Genomic DNA, 14,021 nt, shown 5'->3' with positions numbered 1-14,021 from the left:
TGCACTGTTGCTGTATATCACCTTTAAAAACATTTTTGTTTAAAGACAGTAAAGGAAAACTATCTGTATCAGATCTACCTGAAATCTTCATTTCAGTGCAGTGTATTTAGACCTCATCACAGTACTGAGACAATACTGGTTAAAGTAGTAAATGACAAACTCCTGGCCTCTGATCAAGCAAATGTGTCTTTGCACTGGATAACCCACTACCCTTGAGTGCATTTACAGTATGCATGAACATGGTATTAGTGTCCTTCATTAATATGTTTCCAATTATCAATATTTTTCAAAATACTTTACATTACTAATGACCTATAAAACAAATAATGGTTTCACCTTAGTGAGTACTTTGGGTCTAATGTTTTTCTGCTTTACAGCTCCAGGTTCTGAGTCTGAAAGGTGCCCTGACTAGAATAAAATGGTTAATAAAAACAAATTAATGATTTGTCATAATCGTTCAAATTTGCAGGCTTTTTATTAGTAGCTAGTATAATGAAGAGTACTGCACACCAAGGGCCATGCATTTACAAAGGCTTCTAACTATACATTAAGCTAATTATACCCTGTATTTATATTATATTTAAATCTAGTTTTGAAAATGTTCAGGCATTTTTTAAAAACTTTTTTTCTTAGTGATGTAGTTTGGTGTCGGTGGTGGGGGATGGAGGTTCATAGGCATTGAGATTTGAGGTAAACTGGGATGTTCTGAAAATGTTCTATAACTGATAATAATCTGCCTCTGTTTTGAAGGTTTGTATTTAGACCCCATCAAGCCTCCACACATTAGTCAAATGTGTGATCACGTTGTGTTATCACTGTTATCTAAACCTGGGTGTACATGGTATTCTGGCCTCAACAAATTGTTAAAGAGGTACAAAGGTATATTGCTGTTCCATTCCATAGCACACCAAAACTCTTCCATCATACAGTCGATTGCTTCTTCAAAAACCATTGCAATCATGCACCATAACAGTACAAAGCTAAACAAGCCTCATTAAAAACTATACAATCACTATAAAATGCTTTGGTTTGCTGAGAGATTTATAAGGGTTTGAAAGCTATAAAGCAAGCTTTTTAACTGTTGACTGTTTCAAAGAGGCATTTTAAGACTCAGTGGTCTTCATGACCTCATAACTACCCCGTTTCTATTTGCTAACCTCAGATTGAATGATCCTCCTCAAAAGAATTAAATTAACAACAGATCAGCAAGCCAAGTGAATGTAACAACACTGTACCTTAATTAACCTCCAACCAGAAGTCACAGTCATTCATAGGCAGGATAATTAAATATTCCTGGAGTGGTGTGTATTCCTTTATCCTTCTTAACCAGATGTTTGCCATGAAAACCATTTTCTAATAACAGCATGTCGCAAAGTGACTAATGTCTCTTATACCACAGAAATCTACAATTCCAAAACGGAAAATTGGCAACAATTCCAATTTTCAGTTCATTAATAAATGACACATGTTTTTAACTGTTTCTAGTTAATCTGTGAGACAAGACCTATTATCATAGTCATTGTCATACTCTCACTAAACTCTCTTTTTCCCTCTTATTTTTAAATTTAATAACATGAAACACAGCTTGTCAGCTTAAGAAACTAGAAAGTGTCTCTCGTGAAAACCCTTATGGTGGAAGCCTGTTGAAAAAGCCTTGACACCCTCACAGAATGACTCCTCACAGAAATCGTCAACATATCGTTATAGGATCTTCTGTGATAGGAATGGTCTTAATTATTTGGAGAACGTTAGACTATAGAAATTATATAGTATTAGAATAAACAAAAATATAAATGTGATTTAATTTACAGCCAGCACAGTTAAATTCTAAATGTAAACATTTAAGAATACACTTTAAGAATGGAAGATTGACTGTGTGTGTTTGTGTGTGTGTGTGTGTGGGGGGGGGGGGTGTGTCTTAGATCATACACAGTCTATATTGATCAGGCAAGCAGGGAACATGGTGCCTTGAGAATGCTGGAGGTGGGAGGGGCTTTCTCCTTAATTCTCAAAGACCTTCTTTCAAAGCTGGCAGATGAAGGAACCATAAGCCCAGGGGAAATAACCTCAGTGAAACATGTGAAAAAAAAGTTATTCAAAGATTAACATATTTTTTTCATATAAATGGATTTTTTCATGTTTAGCGCTGACTTGTCACTCTGTAGTTATAAATAATTTTGAACATTCATGTCGCAACGGTGCCTTGAGCCAAGCTTACAAGAATATAAAGTTAATTATATAACAATTAGCTATGTTTAACTTTGATTAATGGTTCTCCTTGATCAATATAGTATTTCTTGTTCTTTTTAGTGAAAATATCTGGGGATAAATTCATTGTGGAAACAATGTGTATGAGTGAAAAAAGAAAGACTGGACTCCATATTTGTGTTTACATCCTCCTATTTGATACGTACATACATATTCCATATTTACCGCTCCAAAAAATAATATGGCAGAATTGATGCTAAATAGCCATCATCACTGGACGCTGTGGAAGTAAAATAAAAATAAGAAAAAATGAAAATGATCTGCCAGGTTACCCAATAATGCTGGCTGATTTAGGAGCTGATTTCCAAAATGCAGAAACCTACTGGTCTTTAAATGGACAATGTTTCTAATCTGATCACTAAGATCATTTTATAAACTGATATATGTTTGGTTTAGAAAAAGGAAGCTACTGTACTTGGCTTATTAGTACTATATCTTCTCCTGATATGTGTGATAATGCATAAATGATTTTTCATGACCAAAATAAATTGGGAGCCATATAATCCCCAAATTGACAGATTCTGGAGAATCTCCAGACACCCGAAACTAGAAACTTTTTTTTTTCCTTTAAGGTTCTATCTGCTAGCCATCATAAGCCACAATGAATTCTGCATTGTAGACATCTATGATTTATATACTACAGATGTCCATGACTTTCCACAAATTGCGGGTAATAAAATGTATCTTTCTACTGTATTTAGTGGTTTTATGGTGTGTAACATTTTGGCATATTATAAAAATCTTCACTGCAGTGGAAAGATTATATTTTTGCTATCTTCAAAAAACAGCATTAAATATTACTTACTTCAAGAATTGATCTTTCAACTTCAAAAAGTTTCTAAGATATACGCAGTACATTCTGAGAAATAAAACTTGCCAAAGAGCACATGGTCATGATGTGATCATAATGAGATTTAACATGTCCTTCAATTGTTTATAAATTATTCATTGAGATTTGGATAAACAGTCAGCTAGAAACTTAGAAAATCAAACAGTATTATTATTTTATTAGATATTGATATATTACAAGTAACCTTAAAATGTAAACCTTGTTACAGTATGGATTATAGTACCAATAGTTTTGTTAACTAGATGTTGAAACTTTAATGCTGTGTACCACGAATTGGCTTGTTACCCTGACAGAATGTTATAATATTAAGGTCATGACTGTAGACTCTGATATTCGGTATAGTGATATAAGCCCTAAAGCATACGTTACACATAAACCATACCAAGAAAGGTTACCCAAGGGTTAGGATGGCCTACACTTTATTTGTCCTTGCCTGGGATGGTCATAAATTCCATTTAAAGCCCATACGTGGTTATCTAAAAAGAACCAGTGACCAGGATGTCCACCACACTCCCAACAGAAAGACATTTCTTTCAAACCACTTAAATGCATGCTCCACAATCATGTAATCCATCAGTGGGGCTTAAATGTATGTATGTATGTATGTATGTATGTATGTATGTATGTATGTATGTATGTATCTATCTATCTATCTATCTATCTATCTATCTATCTATCTATCTATCTATCTCAACTAGATATCATATGCATTGCAAAAATCATGCTTAGGACATTGGAGCGATTTCCATGAATGCATAACACAACAGGCTCACAATATTTTGTGGATGTGCACAATGCCGTCCCAGAGTGCAGTCAACAGGGGAGTGAATTGGAATTTGAATCCCGCACTCAATGAATGAGATGAGGCAGAAACCATCAGCCCCCTCAGTATAAAGTCCAGAAACTCACAAATATTTGTGAGCTGGGCATTACATTTCCATCCACCTGGTTCTATGATCATGAACCTTTTTAGAGTCAGGTTTTCAACTCATTATTCTGCTTCGTTTCTGCCAAGTCTTCACCCTTCCATGACACAGACACAGAAGAACTTCAGACCTTCAGAGAAACTAGTAATTGTGCTACATGAGTCAAAAAGTGCTTGCTCGTGGTCTCTGGACGCGATGACTGAACCAAGGCTATGGCTGGACCTTTAGCATGATTCCTGCTGAAAATTGTCCACACTGAATCAAAGGCCTTTATTTTCCACAGCAAGATGTTTGCTGAACTGTGCCACACTGACATCCCACTCTTTCTCTGTGATCCTCCACTAATGCATTTCTACACTACTGTGAAGTGGCTCAATAAACCACCAAAGAGACACCATCAGAGCGTATGTATAAAGCTTCTCTATGTACTTTCTTAATTGTTGCTATGGTAGTTGAGCTGAAATCAGTAGATCCACCCTTTTGCTCATTTCACATAATAACATCTAAGCAGCTGCTAACACTCACTGTGTATGTCTGCAATTATGCTCCACTCATTGACTAATTCTTTATCAAATACTCACAATACATTTGTATATATTTTTAGTTGTTGTATATTGTATTATTATGATCTATTATTATCATGCATACCTTTCGTCTTATCATAATACTGCACTTGAGTGTGTTTTTCTTTATCCACACATTTACTCAATTTGATGTAAATCAAATCCTAAAAGCTAAAGTGTTACTGGCTTGTTTATGCAACTCTCAAGTCGTTTCTCATTTTAACATTATTTGGATAGGTGCCATGTGTAATACAGTAGAATTATCATTGTAAAAAATAAAAAATAATTTCTGCTAGTAATATTTTACCCACCTACACAGATACATATCTATATGTTTGCTAAAACATGTTTCTTCTGGGATACTTGGTATATAAAATGGGGGAAATGAAGGAAGAAAAATAAGCAAACAATGGATAGATTTAAAAATAAGAAGCACCCAATTTTTACTATGCAATTTTTTTGTGCATTCACTGGCAACTTAATAAGAAACTACAGTGAGCAGAGGATCATCAAATCTTGAAAATTAATAACTGGAAAAAGACCAGGCAATGTTTATCCAATGTATAAAAGTCCAGTATTCATGAAACTCTTCCTGCTGTTCCATCAGATTCCTGGTTTTGACTGACATGAGTGATCTTCTGCAGTTGTAGCCCATCCTCTTTAAGATTCCTCAGACATGTTGTGTATTTTTTTTTTTGAGATGCTTTTCTGCTCAACACAGTCATGAACAGAGATTATTTGAGTTATCATAGCTTTCCTGTCAGCACAAACCAGCCTGGTGTTTCTACCCATAGAGCTGCTTCTCACTGGATGCTCTCTGCACCATTCTTTTCAAACACCATGCCATCGTGAAATCACTCAGTCAGATTACGTATTATTATTCCCTATTCTGATAAGTCTATTTCATGTAGCAGCAGGCACACAGTCATGTGCTTCTTGTGAATGGAGGGTGAAGACTTATGTGTGATTAACAATGCTCTTTTATATGCTGTATTTCACAGTGAAGGTTTTTCTGAGCAGTGAGAGCCAGTGGTATCGAATGAAGTGAAGGTGTGTGAATGTGTGTTGATTGGTTTTATATACCCTCTTTTTACTGGTTTTGGTATAAAAGCTATTTTGTAGCTGTATATAGCAATGATGTTTGAAAAAAAACACTGAAATGTGTTTGTTTAATTTCAAATGGTATGGGTATATAAACCTTTTTGCAGTCAAATAGATAGAAAATATTACAGTATGTAAATGGGGATACGTAGGGAACTAGTGGGCAATGGGACTGTCGGTGAGATTAGGAGGAGAGCCTTCTCTCTATAGAAGGACACTCTACAGAGGCAGGCAGGAGGAAAGAGAGATGTATTTAAGCCCTAACAGCAAAGAGGTTAAGAATAGGGCAGAATGAAATAGTGAAGAAGCAAGTGTGAAGAAAACAAATGGGTAAGAGTAAAGGGGCAATCATGTCCATGTCAAAGCAATTCAGATTAGAGATAACATGAAAATATAAGTTTTTTGTCCTGGAGAAAGTAAAACTGGTCTTTGGTTCACAGAACCAGCTGAGACAGAGAGAGGAAGGAAGGCTGTATAAAAGGGTAAAAGGTACTTACAACAGGGGTAGTTTAGCAGGACGATGTCATCCAGGCCAATGTAGCCCTTCTCCTCATCAGAGACAGTAGCTTCAAAAATAATCTGCAAACAGTTAAAGAAAGATGTAAATGTAAAAAGGTATATTGAGGACTAGGCATGCATATTTATATGTCAGTGTGTTATGTGCCTTAAATAATTTACCATATTACATTAACTAGCCAAAAGAAATGTGTTTTTCACACAGACTCATTTCTACTCTCTGAGATGCTTCAAGTGCTTGATTATAAAAATCCGTCAAACACTAAAAGTCTGTGTAATTCAGCACAGGTAAAAACAGTCATGTACAATGAGTCCTGACACATTTTATATCAGACGGCGATATAGATAATTCTTTTTTTATTCTGATTGAAAATGTCCGATAAGTCGATTTCCATTCCGCGTGCAGACAGGAGCACCAGTCGTCTGGGGAATAAGGGTTAAACATTTATAATACAAATTTGGAGAATAGCCTTGATCCTTTTTTAACTTTTCAAATGATTTTGCAAGTAATTAAAATTTCACCAAAAATAATATAAAGACAGGTCACAAATTAAAGAAAACATCAATATTTTCTCTCTGAGGCACCTTCCATACACCTCCATACAGCTTTGACATTCTCTGTCAAATGAAGAACAGTTGCTCTTCAGGTTTTCTTTACATAATGCATGAATGCACTGATGTCACAATCATTTACGTAATGTGCACTCACTTTCCTCCCATTTTCCAAAATCGTTTATCTGATCTGACTGCAGATAAATCACGTTTCCTATGACATTGGTGTCAACAGCCCTGACAAGAAAAAAACAGCTAAAAAAAAAAAAAAAAGCAGAATTTTACCACAAAGTCTACGGATGACCGTTTCCATGGTAACAGCATTAATGCTAAAACATGTAGTGGTTTAACTGCTATTTAACTGCATCTTCCTAAAAAAGTGTGGAGGTCTAAACAATCTGTCAGGCATTAAATTGTTCTAAAATTACCATAACTACCATTCCAACTGCAGTGAAAGAGTTTTATTGTTGATTTAAATCCATCTTTTTGTTTTTTTAGAGCTGAGCATCAGCCTTTTTTACCTTTAACCCTTGCATTCTGATTCGCTTCGCTCTTTACAATTTAAAACTGTTTTTAAATCCCAGCATTTCATCTACAACTATTGTTTCACCTGTGAACACACATCTACAGTTCAGTATATAAACATTCAGTTTTTTCATAAAAAAAGTTTTTTAGATTTCGTACAGCCTCTTGAGTTTTAAAAAATATCCAGTAGGGCTCAGTTCTGTGTGGATATGGCTGTTTGATAAAAGAGATCAAAAGAGAATTGGCCTGACTGGTTCAAATGAACCGAAAGAAACGCAGGAAATTAAATAAGCACTCTTTACAACCACGGTAAACAGAAAAGCACCTCAACACTTCAAGCCTTGAAGTGAGCCTTTAATCCAGTCCATGCTCAAGATTCAGATTCATGTTCCTGACGGACAGGACCGGAAGTTGCTGTGGTCTAATTCTACTAGGGCTCGTTCACCTCAAGGTTTGGTGTGTTGTGCTTCTGGGTTACTCTTCTGTTCTCTACGGTTGATACTACATGATCATATGATCAGGCATTGGTACAGGAGTTCCTATTAATGTGGCCAGTATATACATTTATACCTACGCTTAACTACCAATTTAAACCACTTCCATACACTGTTTTGTTTTCCCACAGCCAGCTACAGCAAGGTGGGAGAAATGCATTAATATGTGGGACGTGGTAGTCTGTTGGTTAAGGTGTCGGACTACTGTTTAGAAGTTTGTGAGTTTTATCCCACGTCCACCAAGCTGCCACTGCTGGGTCCCTGAGCAAGCCCATTAACCCTTAATTGCTCAGATGTATAAAAATGTAAGTCTGCCAAATGCTGTAAATGTAATGAATGCAGGCACAAGTAACACTCTCAGTGTACTTATCTTGGTTATGAATATTCAGTGTATCACTTTTATTATACTTTCCTAACCAGCTGTTGCAAGTTCAACCGAGAAAGCCAGACATGAAGAACAGAAAGACAGTAAACAGAGGGTTGTTTGTCAACTAATATAAGGTACTGTGATGTAGATGTCATTTACAACCAAACACAGGACATTCTGCGGTATTTGATTAGACATCCCACTTTAACCGTGGCCTCATATGGTCAAGTCACACAAGCTGCTCCTGTTCTATTGATTTTCTGCTTCTGAAGCTACAGCAACAGCAAACAACCTCATCCTTCACCAGAGATAAACCAATCTTTATTAAATCTTTATTACTGATACTAATAAATTGAATCTTGATATTAAAAAAAAAATACTGGGCTAGTTAACTAGCTAGAACTGTTAATGTTGCTATGGTTACATTGCAGGGGACAAACACACAAAGTGCTTAAGCGAGCACTTGGAAATTCAATTCAATACAATTTTTTTGTATTTTTACAGTGTTTGCAGTTTACGGAATATAAGGAATATAGTATCTAAAGTTCAAGATTAATATTAGACTCTCTCACTCACTCATTTTCTACCGCTTATCCCGAACTACCTCGGATCACGGGGAGCCTGTGCCTATCTCAGGCATCATCGGGCATCAAGGCAGGATACACCCTGGACAGAGTGCCAACCCATCGCAGGGCACACACTCTCATTCTTAATATTAGACTAATATTAGATATTTATATATGTTTGTATTTATCCCCAATGAGCAACCCTGAGGTGACTGAGGCAACTAATAAAAGTGCTATAAAGTGTAAATAAAAACCTTACAGACCACACTATATGACCTTTAGATATTTGGTTCACACAGTAGCAAAAAAAAAAAAGCTTGAGGTATTTGATAGCAAAAGTGCGCTGTATTGTCTGAGAAAAGGGCTTATGTGTTCTTTAAAAAAAAAGACATAGCAATGAGTAATGTTAGCAGATCTGCACTTTAATGCTAGCATGGTGCTTCAGTGTTCACAATACATCACAGGTTAAGCGTCCATGTGGGATCAATACAGCCCAGGGCCTAGAAAGATGGGAATGAGCCAGGGAGCCATTCTCAACTAATTTATTTGTACTTCTCATTCTTATGAGCGTCTGGTAGAGACGTCCGGCTGATTAACTCTACCATTCGTCAGCTGCGGACTGAGAACTGCATCGACTGACTCATTCCCTCTGCCCTGGATTTATTCAAACGGCACCCGTTTACTTCACAATAAGAAAGTAAGAGAAAGAAAAAGAACGAGAGTCAAGCAGACATAACATGTTAGTTAAGTCATGTTTCACTGATTACATATATTTCAGTCACCCATAAGCATTGGGGATAATGAATAATTACGGATCGTGATAGGGTAAAAAATCTGATATGGAAGAAAATGCAGAAAACCTCGGGAACACTTACAGGATAAGAATACATGAATGATCATGTACATACACATTAAATATAAACTACTAATGAATTAACACATGTACTAATCACAAACTAATAAAGAACTAAACTTAATGTATTAATTAGCATGTAAACTAAACAAAATATGAAAGAATGTGAACGTCCATAGACCTTTTGAGGTTAAAGATAATAAGCCTGGAGATCCGATAGACGTAGGTGCAGTAAAGCAGTCCAAATCACTGCAGGACAATCTTATAGGAGACTGATTTTAAATGTTAACAGATAATAACATCTGCTAAATGAATAAATGTCACTGTATTCATTTCAGCCTTAGTGAAAAGCAGCCTAGCCCTGAGTCCTAACCAGAGCATGCACTAGTTCAGCAGTGATATCGGAAGAGAAATAGATTTAGAAGGAAGAAAAACAAACTGTAATGAAATTACTGGTGTTTCTAATTAGTGTGTCCTTCTACATTCGATAAAATGGATCAATGTAAATTATGAAAAAAATCCATAAATGCCATCCAGCCAATGATGTTTGTGTACACAGCTGTACTGCGTTCGGCAAATTATAGAAACAATTTCTGTTGATGTATGTTTTATTCATTTTAATTATTTCTTATAGAGCAAGTTTGATTTAGTTTACTAGGTGATAAGTACTACATTTGAAGAACAAACATGTACTAACATGTGCTTAAGTTGGATTCACATCCCGAGGCATGTAGAGATGTACCAGCTCCAGTTGTTCCGTTTAAAGAACATTTCAGACATTCAAACAGAAGACGCCAACACCATGTGGTCTTTGAGGACAACAATCTCCTAATCAATACAAACTTATCAGACTGTATATGACTGTAGGAAGGACATTATTCGTTATAACTCACTATAATTCAACTCTTTGGTGCTTATAACCACACAGTCCAGTGTCACCCAAATGAGGTTGTGGTTCCCTTTTAAGTCTGGTTCCTCTCAAGGTTTCTTCCTCTTCCATCTAAGGGAGTTTTTCCTCACCACAGTCACCTCAGTCACCTCAGACTTGTTCATTTGGGACAAATACAAATACATTTAAATATAAGTCTAATATTAATCTTGAATTTTTTTGTACTATATGTCTTATGTTCTGTAAAGCTGCTTTAAGACAATGTCTGTTGTTAAAAGCGCTATACAAATAAAACAGAATTGAATGAATTCGTAGTTCTGAATTGAATGAATTTGTACAGTAGGTATAAGTGCATGATATAAGTTCATTCTCCATCCATTTCCTTTCCTCTCTCACTGTAGTACTAATACATGCCCTGGAACTTTGACGATTTTTCTTTCCATTTACCGGACGCTATTATTTATTAATGTTCAGAAGCAGGCTTCTATCAGATTATTTCAGGTGTTTTAGTCTTAGATGTTACTTTGCCTGCTTTGTTTGTGTCTATGGCTTTAAATTATTATGAACAGTTCCTCATTTCACTCATGTTTTCCTCAAAATGTCCGTGCTCCTTTATGTTCTTTTTATAGAGCACGTTTGATTAGTTTACCACTGATGTGTTAATTAATACTTTAACGAACAAACATGTACGAACATGTGCTTAATGTACATGTGTTCTATGTAAATTATTTATCCACGCAGGAATTCATAAGGTGTTAAGGTTAATGCTTTATTAGGCTGTGATTAGTACATGTTTAACTGAAACTCATCATTAGTTCATATTAAAGTAGGAATTAATTCAGGTATTAGTGCAGGATTATTCATGTACTGTTATTGTAAAATGTTATAAACTTGCTAATCTGGAGCAGCACAGGATGAAAAACATGATCTTTATGAAGACAAGGACAAAAAAAAAGAAGAAAGTAAGAAATAGAAGTTTGTGTCAAAGAATCAGATCAAGAAATATAGAAAATAGCAAAAGACAGAAAACTCTGCCCAGCGAGTGAGAGACGGATTGTGGGTCTTTTTTAAGTTGCTGCACTGATATTGGCAGTCACTGCATGTTTGACAGCGTCTTTAATATTTCATCAGCAGCTACGCCTCATCTCCAACCCCTACAGTATCAACAGGGCATAATAGATTAAGTACACTGAGATTTCTCAGACAGTATGCTGCCTGCACCTCGAGACGGTGCCTCGCTATAATTTAATATGTTTGACTCGAGATTTTGTCTAGTTTTTTTTTTTAATGTAGGCTGAAGCATGAAGATTGAAATGGCTGGAAGACCCAATGCACTACAGAGGTGCTAACATTGTTAGGTCACTGAGATGAGTAAACTGGAGGTTTTATCTCTGAAACCAAATTCAGAATCTTTCAATCAATACAGAATCATTTGATGACCATTCGAAGATATCTGCGTTTTGTGCATATGACCTGTTCAATTTGAAAATCTGTTTTGAAAACTTTCACATGATTATTAATGTTTATGTGGTAAAATTTATAGAGATATTGTCAGGAGTTATTCGGACAGTTCCTTGCTAGATCACCAGGGGGGTGGCAAGTGGTTTATTCATCGCTCAACTTTATACCGATGTGAGAGTTACCAAGCCCTTTGCCGTTCTTTTCCTGCTTTCTAACCTGTCCCTTGTTTTCAATTAATGCACTGCATTATATAAGTCTGCTACATAGTCCTTGTCATTAACAGTCATTGAAATGATCCAAAATGCTGGACGCCGTGTTATTCAAGTTTTCATGTATCATTTTGTTTGGTTCATATTTTGTTGTTACGTTTCCAAGCTATAGTCATATTTTGTTTTGTTATGTTTTATTTAAGTTATGTTAGTCTTCATTTATGTTAATAAAAGTAGAGCACACACTGAATCCCTGTATCTGGATCTGATCTGCTAAATGCTAAATGAGTTCGACGTTGCTGTGGAGATCCTGGTTCGATTCCCGCTTCCAGCACCACAAGCCGGGCTGTTACACGATGTGCCCTCAGTCCCAATTGTTTGCCTGATGATTGCAGTTTTTAGGTTTGAACCTGTCAACAAGGCTAAAGAATCTTCATGTGCAAATACTTGTTTTAGATAAAGTGATTAATCGATGTAATCCTGTGTTTAAACAAAAGTGTGTATTCACAAAAGTGTAAATATATCACCAAATAAATATCAGGCTAAATTCAACCACCTCACATCATACCTACATCTGAACATTTTCTCAGTAGTCTAGTAATAGCTCAGATTATTATAATAGTTCGAATCAATTCTGTGTTTGATGCAAGTCAGAAAAAAAAAGATTAAGAAATGTCTGCTGTTAATGTGAATCAATGGCTGACTCGAAATCCTAGATGGCGCCCTGAAAGATCCGAGCTAAGGAGATATATCTAACTTTATAGACATATCAATATTGAGTGTGATAGCACATTGTAGTAACAGAAGGCGACATAAAGTGAAAGTTCTTCCATAAGACCATAACAACACGTATTGACAAAGTATCTTGAGATTCGTGGAGGTAGAACTGTGGCCAGAATTAATCTAGGTAAACTGAAGGTATTAATCTGATGACTAAGTGCTGTATCTCTGAAACTATTTCAGATTTTAAATATGGAAATGTGTGCATGAGTCAATGCAGATAAAATATGGTACAGCACACACACACACACACACACACACACACAGATGTAAAATATTGCTCATTACTGAATATAAAATTATGTAACTTTGGACCCAGATCATTTAGAAGTAGACATCTTTTCTTAGACGACATTAAAAAAAGAAAAAAAAATAGCTGTGTCTGCGGCTGTTACTGTACGTCGCCAATGTAAAATTGACAGTGTAAAATAGTGTAATATAGTCCGCTAGCTAGATAATTAAGAGTGAAATTAAACATGGCCATGAAGATTCATGTGCAGTAGAGTACTAAATATAAGTATGTGAAATATAATAACATAAAAAAATAGAATAAATAAGAATTTTCTCTGTTTCAGTCTGGGAACTGTTTCTGTTCCCTGAAGGCCAGTACAGAGAGAATCAGTAGGAACTTCTTCCCTCAGGTCATACAGGAACTCAGCAAGAACAACACACAAGACTAGAGCTTATAGGTTTCTACGCAGCACATATTGTGTATATTGCACTAGAATTACACAATTAACTGCACACTTCTGTACTATTATAAATAATGTAGTTAATTGTGTAATTCTAAGTCTATTTTTTTTTTTTTTTATTGAAACTCTATTTTTATTCTATTTTTAAGCCTAAAATTGACATGGACTGTGTATGTGTTGTGTATGTGACAAAGTCTAATAATTCAATAAATAGTACTACTGACAATAATAATAATAATAATAATAATAATAAGAAGAAGAAGAAGAAGAAGAAGAAGAAGAAGAAGAAGAAGGATAATAAACAGAAGAAAAATATGATAGCTGTATTTCCTGATTTGGGATTGTAGCTTAGCCTGTGGATTTTGTGAAGGGATTATAGTATTAAACTTTCACGATCCCTTCCGCAAGC

General features: G+C 35.6%; 1 protein-coding gene across 3 annotated transcripts in view; it reads right to left on the bottom strand.

Annotated features, from left to right (window-relative positions):
• Positions 1–14,021, bottom strand: part of ptprua (protein tyrosine phosphatase receptor type Ua) — a 237,953-nt gene that overhangs the window by 104,254 nt on the left and 119,678 nt on the right. For all 3 annotated transcript variants that reach the window (XM_060865749.1, XM_060865751.1, XM_060865750.1), the window contains exon 4: positions 6,206–6,287. In XM_060865749.1, the coding sequence (XP_060721732.1) occupies positions 6,206–6,287 (82 nt within the window). The remainder of the gene's footprint in view (positions 1–6,205; positions 6,288–14,021) is intronic.

Source organism: Tachysurus vachellii, chromosome 3 (genome assembly GCF_030014155.1).
Source record: "Tachysurus vachellii isolate PV-2020 chromosome 3, HZAU_Pvac_v1, whole genome shotgun sequence".
NCBI lineage: Eukaryota > Metazoa > Chordata > Actinopteri > Siluriformes > Bagridae > Tachysurus > Tachysurus vachellii.
The sequence above is the reverse complement of the archived record's forward strand: the minus strand, read 5'-3'. Positions and strand labels throughout refer to the sequence as shown.